The sequence below is a fragment of the Trichoplax adhaerens genome, genomic scaffold (genome assembly GCF_000150275.1).
Source record: "Trichoplax adhaerens TRIADscaffold_4 genomic scaffold, whole genome shotgun sequence".
Taxonomy (NCBI): domain Eukaryota; kingdom Metazoa; phylum Placozoa; class Uniplacotomia; order Trichoplacea; family Trichoplacidae; genus Trichoplax; species Trichoplax adhaerens.
Window position 1 is genome coordinate 5,837,478 of NW_002060946.1, and position 11,151 is coordinate 5,848,628.

At 35.4% G+C, this 11,151-nt stretch overlaps 2 protein-coding genes across 2 annotated transcripts; one reads left to right on the forward strand and one right to left on the reverse strand.

The window, feature by feature from the left end:
• Positions 1-721: 721 nt before the first annotated feature.
• TRIADDRAFT_37621 (expressed hypothetical protein) lies at positions 722-2,683 on the forward strand (the record flags this gene model as incomplete). Its single annotated transcript, XM_002111594.1, has 5 exons — positions 722-833; positions 1,127-1,298; positions 1,660-2,014; positions 2,155-2,295; positions 2,436-2,683. The coding sequence occupies 5 exons, from the start codon at positions 722-724 to the stop codon at positions 2,622-2,624; spliced, it is 969 nt and encodes a 322-aa protein (XP_002111630.1). The 3' UTR covers positions 2,625-2,683.
• A 690-nt stretch (positions 2,684-3,373) lies between these two features.
• On the reverse strand, positions 3,374-8,204 carry TRIADDRAFT_55864 (uncharacterized protein; the record flags this gene model as incomplete). Its single annotated transcript, XM_002112100.1, has 19 exons — positions 3,374-3,439; positions 3,623-3,718; positions 4,008-4,099; positions 4,201-4,233; positions 4,330-4,519; positions 4,618-4,665; positions 4,774-4,841; positions 4,955-5,073; positions 5,311-5,387; positions 5,479-5,573; positions 5,656-5,767; positions 5,870-5,915; positions 6,012-6,099; positions 6,173-6,254; positions 6,357-6,468; positions 6,548-6,618; positions 7,115-7,180; positions 7,251-7,355; positions 7,650-8,204. 19 exons carry the CDS (start codon positions 8,202-8,204, stop codon positions 3,374-3,376), a joined length of 2,121 nt encoding a protein of 706 aa, XP_002112136.1.
• Between the last annotated feature and the right edge of the window lie 2,947 nt (positions 8,205-11,151).

Here is an 11,151-nt window from a genome sequence, read left to right on the forward strand (position 1 = left end):
CAGTTTTTTTTTTTCACTTGCCCTGAAAGGATCATGGCTAGACTATCCTTTCCTCTTTGCATGCTTAGTAATAGACTTATTGAAGGCTACGATCGTTAAAGAGTAGGAAAAAAAACAATCGGTATTGCTTTTTTTCTACACATGGCACACAGTTGCATTGCATCGCAGAAGGAGTGATTGAATTTGTTCATAACTGTAGTCAACTTGATCCTCCGTTAGTCAATCCTTGGCCTAGATGAAAGCGATCGCGATAACTGGTTGGGATAGCACACTGGACTACGATTCCATTTTTCATAGTTTATTGACTGATGATCCATGATCGACTTGTTTTAAAACTGAAACCATCAACATCGTGGCCACATGATGCTTTCTCTTGATCGTCCGCAAACATTTGTAATATCACAATGTCATTATTGCTCATCAGTCGACGACGATAGTCGTCATGCTATGATGATCAGTAGATTTGCAGTTTTTAGGTTGATAGCTAGAGTAGACACCATGATAGGATAGTAACTCTTATAACCATCATCTCAATAAGTCTCATGATAAATGATCATCACCCTTATCAAAGTAATACACTTAGGATAGATTATATAATTAGCACGTTAACTGAATTGAACTACCTATTAACATCGATGGATGAAATGATTTGGAAAATGAATATATTGCAAATATTACGTTTCACTAGCAGGCCTTGAATTTGGATACAGTTGAGCATATAATGGCTTCTGAGGTGATTTCTTTGCGTGGTACCTTGAAAGGCCATAATGGCTGGGTAACTCAAATTGCAACAACTCCACAATATCCCGATATGATCTTATCGGCCTCTAGAGGTAAGCGATTGTAGTGTAAGCAAAAAGTTATACCTACAGTATATTATATATGCTATAAAGTTGTAGTGACTGTGTTTAACTTAAATAAAAACTTCATAGTGATGTTTTCATTTATCTATGTATTTTATCATTGCTTTTGAAGAGTTCAATTTATCTTGTTTAAAATATTTCTAAACTCTGTTTGAGCATAGAGTGATTGCAATTTTGTAGCTATTGCAATATGCTAGAAACGAAGGCTAACGGATATCGATGATCATCTTTGTCTTATCTACTACTTTTCCTTACACGTATAGATAAGTCAATCATCAAGTGGAAGCTAACCCGAGAAGAGAATAATTTTGGTGTGCCCGATAAATCCTTACATGGTCATCATCATTTCATTTCTGACCTTGTTCTGTCATCTGACGGTCAATTTGCTCTCACTAGCTCTTGGGATAGTAATCTCCGTTTGTGGGATTTAAATACGTAAGCCAGATAGAATTAATCCTTCTTTTCATGTCAGTCAGTATGTACGCTAGTGAATATTCTCATCTACTGCAACCACCTGCTAAATTTTGATATTTGCAAAAATTTTGCAATGACACACCCCATTCTGTGCTATGTATCTATCGTCCAGTATGTGAAACTGGTTGCATGCATTTCGATGATAATACATGTCATAAAATATGACTAATCAATGATATCGAACACGACGTAATGAACATTATAGCCTACCTTTACTTTGCTGTATCATACCTGACATTTTTATATACATTATAATGTTGCATTGCTACTTGGGATTTATTTCATATACTCATAAAGGCATTCCTTACTTGGTTTTATCTAGTGGTCGAACTACTCGACGCTTCGAAGGACATACTAAGGATGTCATGAGCGTTGCTTTCTCAGCTGATAATCGCCAGATCGTTTCTGGTTCTCGTGATAAAACTATCAAATTATGGAATACTTTGGCTGATTGCAAATTTACGATGGTTGAGGACTGTCACAATGATTGGGTGTCTTGCGTTCGTTTCTCACCTAATCAGAGCGACCCTCTAATAGTTTCTTGTGGTTGGGACTCCTTGGTTAAGGTCTGGAATTTAACCAATTGCAAATTGAAGGGTAACCGAGAAGGTCACACTGGTTACCTGAACACTGTCAGTGTCTCACCTGACGGCTCTCTATGCGCTTCTGGTGGTAAAGTAAGCAATACTCGTAAAATATTCAACTTTGTAGCATTAATTCTGCTTGTTACTGTGTTACTTCCTTAAAATGTTAACAGTAACCCGGTATGCAATAGAACTAAAAAATTTTTTTGACTTTGAATATATTTCATGTATAGGATGGTAAAGCAATGCTTTGGGACCTCAACGAGGATAGACATTTGTATACTTTAGAAGGTGGTGATATTATTAATGCAATGTGCTTCAGTCCAACTCGATACTGGTTGTGTGCTGCTGTCGGTTCAAGCATCAAAATATGGGTTAGTTATTGCTTTATATCGCTATAAATTGCGAAGTACTTAAGTAGTCATCTATACTTTGGATTAACGCTACTGTAGTTTAATATCTTGTAAATTGTTTATAATTATTGCATTTCATTAAAAACATTGTCATTATATAGGATTTGGAGCAAAAGAGTCTTGTAGATGAATTGCGTCAAGAAGTTATTGGTGTAAATGGAAAATCAGTACCCGCTAGCTGTTTATCTTTAGCTTGGTCTGCAGATGGACATACGTTGTTTGCCGGGTATAGCGATAATTTGATCAGAGTCTGGCAAGTGTCAAAATCTGGTACCTCGTACAACGGTTAAGACATTTACTGTAAATTTAATTACTGCAAATGGAAATAAAAGGGAAAGCATTCGAAGTTTATCTGTATACTGTTTGTCATAAATGCTTGTTTGACGAAGCGACAACGTACTGTATGTCGTAGACAGTGTACCAGTTAGCATACCTTTTAAGACACAATAGATATTTATTTTTTGAATGACATTCAATTGTTTCTTCTTTCGAATGCCGTCGTAGCAACGCAGCTTGAATAACGAAATATAGATTGTCGCTCATGAGAAATTTTCAATTAAAAGTAGCGCTTTGTTAGATAATGTGAACATTATAGTAGTCATATGAACTGCAATAACTTTTGAACAGATTAAAGGCTGGCATTACAGAAAACAGAGATTAGTAATACCACATAGACAAAAAAAATTAAACGTGGATAAAGCGCAGACACGCTTCAATGCACAATTGAAATGATCATTTTTAGTAAGCACTACTATTGTAGTTCGGACCGCAGCCAGTCCTTGCTAAATGGGCATTATTTATAAAGCTATATACTAGGTATTACGGTATACCCAGTATAACGTTAATAAAACCGAGAGATATTTTACAGTTTATATTATATTAGTTCATACAGTATTAATGACACATTTCTAAATATTAGCACTTGGCAAAAAGTAAAGTAGATATGATACAAATTTAGTTCTTTGATTTTATTATGATTCATAAAATAAAAAGGAAGAATATCAGCAGTGAAATATTAACGGATGCTGTAGTTGGCTAATCAGCCAGTAAAAGTCCATTTGCTGACAGTCATTGAAACTCGCCGTTGTCGTCGCTTATGGTTATGCTAGCAAGAAGCGTTTATTTCTCTGAGGGTGGAGACAATGCTCTCTATTGATTTCATACTATTAAGATATGAAGCATTCTGGAATGTGTAAAAACAGCAAGGTGACAATTAATCATCTATACGTCTACGATCACAGAAGTTGCTTATCAACTAAGGAGAAGAATAGAAAGAAATCGAGCCTACCACTAATTTTAGGAAGGATAAGAATTTTTCCAACATAGCAATCAATTTGTCATATTTACGGTTTGGAAGGTAATGTCTGGCTTCCATAATAGCATTCTACAAGTTGTACACAATTTGATTAAGAAAGAAGGTTAGATGATGGTCTATTGGCAGTTCATGTGTTATCGAATAATTCTTTACAGCTACAACTCGTATTAACCGACAGTAGTGTAAAGCCTACTGCTAATCTCATGATCTTAATAGCAATTGGTGTAAAATTGCCCATACAACAAGAATAATAACTGTTAGCAATTAATGTAATCCAGTTGCATCAATGCATAGCAACGAAAATGAAATTTTTATAAAAGCGCCAACAAATATTTAACAACTAGCAACAAAGACTTACGTTGTCATCCATGATTAGTAAACCAGTAAGGAGTGCTGCATATGATGCAACTACGCTATTCTCGAAATGTGATCCCGCTTGAGCGTGTAAAACTGACGTAATAATTATTCGTGTGAGTAACTATACGTATCAAATCTTCACCAATATTAATTTGCAAGCATAATTTTATGTATGCAGCTGTAATGGTATTTACCTTGAATTTCTGAATTCAAACTAACGTCTAGATCTGAAAAGAACCAAGTAATATCCCATTATCAATCTACAGTACTGTACTCGTATATGCTTATTAGATTTACGATTTATCATTGTATCGCAATCATACCGTCGGTTTTATTCTCGCTGTCATCGATCGTGGAAGTAATTTTTTCAGAGGTTTCTTCCGCAGTTTTTTCCCGATGTAAGAATAATTCAATAACAATTTGTATCAAGCCTCGGTCCTTTACCTTTAGCCTTAAAGCTGCAGCTCTGCTTTCTTTGTTGGATTCAACTAAATTAATAAGTAACCCTAGAGCCTGATATAACAAAAAATTTTTTTATCAATTGATTAGATTTTGTTTATCGCCATTAAATACATTAGAGATATGAACATGTAGACGTATAAATTTATTACCAAAATGACTAGATCAAAGCGGCGAACATCGTCAACTTTTTCATGGATCTGTACAATTGAGCATGAAATGAATAAGCAGAAATAACTTAGTTGTACTCTAAAGGTTGATAGAGTTTAGATTCTGAAGCATTTATTTTTTTAAAATAGCTCCATTACCTCATCAATACATTCCATAGCTGCTTTTATTGTTGATTTATCACGACCTACTTGCTTACACCCGATTTCTATAATGAGACACAATAACATGGTAATTAGATCCGATTAATAAATAAATTAAAGTCACTTTATTTGCGGTGAGTAATGATGTAATTTGTATACTATAGTGCAAAATCCTAACCATTCTCGTGAGTTATGTTGAGAAGTAAGCGTACGGACGCTAATAAGCAGGCTGAATCTTCATTAATTGCAGTATTCTTATCTTGTGACATTATCTTCTCAACACACAAGGAAAATATCCTATTGTAAAAAGTGATATTACTATTAAATTTCAAATTTAGAAATGATTGTAAAGAAGTTTTACCGTTTATAGTATGTGCAATCGATCTATACATTTCCGTTATTTATGTAACATTAAAATTAATGTTACTTAATAAGATGGACATTCCTATGCTTTAAGAGCTAATTTCATTTCTATTCCTTTTCATACAATCACTAAACAAATTTGTAACATTTTAAGTAATGTAGACTTTATACCTTGATACATTTCCCACTAACGTGTAACCCTTCCATCCGATAACATAATCTTGATTCTCTTTGTTTAAAAATGTCACCTAAAACAGGTTATAGACATCAGTACTGGGCGTACGTCTAGCCTTATATAAATTAAAATTGGATCAAATCAAGCATATACTGTATACAAACCGTCTCCAGTATACGACAGCATAATTCTACTTCTCGTAAAACAATAATTCTATTTGCTTTGGGATTCATTTCAAGATTATATTTGTGATCGATAACTATAACGGACAGAAGATTAATAACTATATATTAACTTGTGCGATTCTATGATAAACATTAAAGGTAATTTACCGTACATACCGAGATCACATATAACATCTAATATTCCAATACTTCTGACTTTATCCTTTAGCCAAACAGCATTCCGACTGCATACCAAATTGAAGATACATGCCAGAGCCAAGGCTTTCCCCTACAATATGAAGGTAGAATTAAGGTTAAAGTATTATATAACATTATCAAAGAGAAGCATTTAATAATGAAAAAAAACTGTGAACAATACGTATGTGCTTACGTTTAAGGAGTCAACATGTGCTTTTAAGTAATCTTTGCATGACAAACTAGTTTGTAAACAAATATCACTAGGAGAACAAGAAATGACTTTATTACGTCCAATAAAAGCAGCAAAAAGTAAAAATTTTTCAAAAATCTTTTACCTAATATTTTGCAAAGAACTTTTCAAGATAGCGTCGTTAGTATCATTATGGTCCTGATTTGGACACTGTAGTAACTTTAGTAATACATCTATAAAGGCAAAATAACAACGTAAGATATTTAACGAATTTCTGGTGAACGATCATCATGCTGTTTAACATACCAAGTAGATCATCAGTAAGGTCCATAATAAGACGATCTTCACTTAAGACGAAAAATAAGGCTGCTGTATACGTTGCTAATTGCTAAATTGGTAATACAAAGTAGAGACAGGAATCAACGTTTACATCGATGTAACGGTTAATCAATGCATGTGTATCTATTATTCTTCAAATGATAGCTCTTACGTAATCACTTGGACTATCGACCAATAGATCTAGTATCTTGGGTATAATTTCGTGTGCTCTAATATACATACGAAAAGGAGACTCTGTGCATCTCTTGGCTAGTGCTGTAATACTAAAAGAACAATGCAATGTTTTAGATATTCGATAAATGCAGATTCAGATTATTAATGCAAGAGAGAATTGTATTTTACCTCGAGCAACGGAGATTTTTAGGATACGATGGATTCAATCCATCCAGTAGATATTCAATATCATCAGCTAACTATCATTAGAATACAATGATTTATCAATAGAAAGAACATGAGAAGAGATTAACTTCGTTAGGAAGAAAAAGTGACAATTTCTATTCTCTTTCATTGTAGAATACAACAGCGTCTATGTGAAACTAAGATCAAGGAGAGAGTAGACTGACTACAATTGAATGAGGAATAGGATTGTTATTATTTTCTAGTTTCTTCAGTTTGATATCACAAGCATGCCCATGCAATAATATGATCAAGAAGACAATTGACTGAGTGTAATTCAATTCAAATAGGTAGCGATCATTTCCATTCTCTTGGGCTTGAAAAATGGCAACAGTGCTCATGCGATAGTATGATCAAGGAAAGAGGGTAGATATAAATACCACTAGATGCTCGTTATGATAATTGTTGCAATTGGAATCATTTATACAAGTATCTTATTCTTTATATAAATAATCGACCACAGTGTAAGGAAAGCATGGGCGTAAATGGAATAAATTATTCGATCTCCTCTACCTGCTCATCTTCTCCTTGTTCTAGGCACTGATGACTTTCTCTGACATGTTTGATAATAGTATAATCCTGAATAGGGAAAATGAGAAATATTTAGTCAAGAGAAGATAAAGATCCATGGCCAATATGGATAAGTTACCTCTTTACTGCCCTTTTTAACCTTGACTTTATTGCCTACTTTTTGGCTATGATTGCAACTGATTAAAGAATCATTGCTTGTTCCTGATAGTGTACGTGTCATAGGCTGATAGATTAGAAGGAAAAATACAAGGTGTCAAGTGAGAATTAAGTAAGAATATGAGTTGAGAAGATGTGTAGCGTTAGCATGTTATCATCCAATTGAAAGCAAGTGATGCAAGCATGAGGTAACGTTGTCGGTAAGGGGAAAATACCTCTTTTTGAACTTGAATTTATACAAGAAAATCATTCATTGCTATGGACAAGTTATCATGTTCAAATTGATACAGTATTATCCCGTAGAGCAATTGTGATTCTACTCGCTTGTGCTATTGACATTATCAGTGTAGAATCCACTTACCTCCTTCAATAAATTATCGAAATCAGGTGTTGTATTATCGAGCCATTCTTGAGTACTATTCCACGTACTTTCCTCACTTTCACTTTTATCCGTTTCTCGACTATCATTTAAATCGTGTCGTTCTTCACTGCTTTCATTGCAATTTTTACTACTTACAAGTTGATCTTTGTCATTGATATCTCGACTCAATTGCTTCTTAATGGATACAAATTGCTTGCTGGACTTTCTAACTAACTTGGCTGGCGGTGGTTGTGGTTGTTGCTGCTGTTGTTGTGTCGTGATCAAATGGTGTTGATCAGGTACTTTGGCTTCGCTTTGTATACTGTCGACATGGAGATGATTTTGTTGAGGATGATGATCGAAATCGATCGCCGACCAGCAATGACGAATTTTATTTTTTTTAACAGGATACGATGGATCATCTACAGGATGTTGATGATGATTGGTTACAGTATGATTATAATGGAGAGCAATATCAAATTGATGATCGTCGATTTCCGGCTTTTCCACTACTTTCTTGCGTTTGCCGTAACCTTTACCCGTAAATTTAGGCATGACGGATGTTTTCATCGACGCATCAACTCGATCCAATCGCGATATCAAATCAACTCAATCGCTTGCAGTAAAGTAATCATGCAATGGACAGCTATTCTCGATCAATATAGACAGTAAAATAGCTTGTGGATGTGATTTTTCCCCTCTGTCTATGCGATTTGGTCGACTAGTTGGACTCTTTTTGAAACAGGCACGAAGGAGGGAGAAAAGACTTTTTGACACGACTGTATCAAACGCTCATCGCTCGCCTATACTATACCCTATCGCCAAGTGCAATCCGCTCTCGCCTATCAACCCATTGGAACAACCATAACAAAAAAACGTTTTTGTATTGGATGACAGAGTTGACGGCTAGAGTATGGAAAATTTCAAATTGAGTTGGTGCATGCGCAGAAAACATCGACTTGGGATCTCCCTTTGGGTGGAGAAGAAAAGGGCATTCATGGACGACCTGGTAAGTTACTCGTCAGAAAACCTTGAATGGCGATGATTTCTAGCCGTCAAGATGGAGTATTAGAAAGCCTTTCACAAGGATGACTAAAAATGCAAAACATAAATGAATATGTGTTGTACATGACTGTATAGACAGTAGAACAATAGGGTTATGACTCATGAGGGGCAATGCGACTGCTTTTACTTGCATTCTTCCCATGGCGTAGCATAGCGAATAGTTTCCTATTATTGCAAAAACTAGTTGCAATAGACTGCCAACGTAAGCTTGTCTTTGGACTCTTGATCTTGATTATGTTGCTTCTCATTGCCAAGCAACCTTTGGTATGAAACTGCTGGACGAGCTTGTTTGATCTACTGCAAAAATACAACCTAAATAGTAAGACAGTATGCGTCGACTCGTGTACAAATGTAGTGTTGTGGAGAATCAATGATTGAAATATGGCGGAGGTATTTCCTTGTCCTACTGCACACTGCTAACAACATACACTGGCCTGGCGACATTTTATTATTTTTTAAAATTCCTGACTGAGCCATGAGTGAATAATATGCAATGCCAAGACTGCACGATACTGTACTATATCCTGTATACATATAAATCGGAAATAGCTTTCAAAATAAGGGTTGGTTATGAAAGGAATATCATATATCATGATGATGCACTATCAAGTTCTAGCAAGATTGTTGTTGTACATGAATTCAAGCGCATGAACAAACGAGTTTTCTACTTTGGAAAGAAATGGCACGAAATTGTTTCGTAGAAGGCAGGCATAGTGCTGAATTTGTGATCTACCACTGTACGAAACTCTTATACTTGACCAATTTCGTAATATAGACCGTAACATAGACACATACAGAATGCAATACTAGGCACTGGAGATTACGCCAATTGACTGATCATCACGGTGACTATTTGAAGATATCCAATACTGTAATGTGCATCATTTTCTTATATGGAGAACTTGGACAAATGGATACAGCTAGCATAGCTGATGACTTGCACAGTTCGCAGTATCAGTGAAAGACGTATTTTATTCAATTGAAGCAAATGTAATAAAGTATCTCACTATAACTATCTTGGTCAAATTGTATTTTCCATGATGCTTTTATGACAAGGTTTTAGGAATAGTAGAGTAATAATTAATTATTACAAGAATCTAGTCTAAAATACGCAATTCCGAGCTCAAAGTGAAGCGAAGTCTTTTCTCTCTCCATGAGCTCATCTTTGCATCTTTTATATATATCTGTATTTCGTTCAATCCATTTATGACAACTTGATTAATCTTCAATCAGACATTAAGTCATCAAACAAAAATAATATCCCCACTACTTTTCTCCAATAGTACATCGTTATCTTCTACAACCTAAATCATTCTACCGAAGATGTTATTACTCTTCTGTTAACGTCTAGCCTCTTTCCCTGAAGGGCATCTTAACAACTACAGCGTTTCTAGCCACATAAATCTTGTACCATAATTAGTCCATCGGCCAATATTAGTCATCCACAATTTCTAATATACTGTATTAGTTAGCAATCATCTATTAGCTTCACCAGAATATCGATTCAGAATCACTTAACCATATCAAATAGCGCTATCCTTATAACCCAATATGGGTGCATCACTGCAACAAAGTATCATGACCTAGAATCGTCTGCGCGAGTAAAAATCACTCACACCGCATAGCATGTGGGCTTCGCTAATGTCCATAATCGCTGATTGACTGTGACAATTGTGACTTAACAGCGGTAGCAGTGAATCAATATGGGTTGAGTGATGAGTAGTCCCTGCTCATCGTTACTAAAGAAGAAATTGCGACTTGAATAGCCTAGCATAAAGGCTGAATAAATTGATTAAAATTTATTGATGATAATTCCTTCAGTACTGTATCATAATTTGACATCATTGGTATTCCACAAGAGTGCCTAAAAGCCTTGTGACTTCAGCGCATTGACCAGCACTTGCACGCTAATCTGCAAAATGGCTGAAATGAGTTGACTGACTGGAGTGCAATGTAAAATGTGTCTTAAGACAGTGATAGTGCTGTAATGTAGAAGCATAGGAGCAAACAATTTAATAGCAATACAGTAGAAAAAGTCAATCACTGACTTGCTAATCTGCAAAATGGCTGAAATGTGCTCACCGACTAGAGTGCAATGTAAAATGTGTCTTAAGACAGTGATAGTGCTGTAATGTAGAAGCATAGGAGCAAACAATTTAATAGCAATACAGTAGAAAAAGTCAATCACAGACTTGCACTTGCACGCTAATCTGCAAAATGGCTGAAATGAGCTCACTGACTAGAGTGCAATGTAAAATGTGTATTTGGACAGGGACAGTGGTCTAATGTTTCTCAAGAAGCATAGGAACAAACAATTTAATGGCAATATCGTTACACCTGTCGAAGGTTTGGTTTGCACTTGCACCCTAATCTGCAAAATGGCTGAAATGAGCTCACTGACTAGAGTGCAATGTAAAATGTGTATTTGGACAGGGAC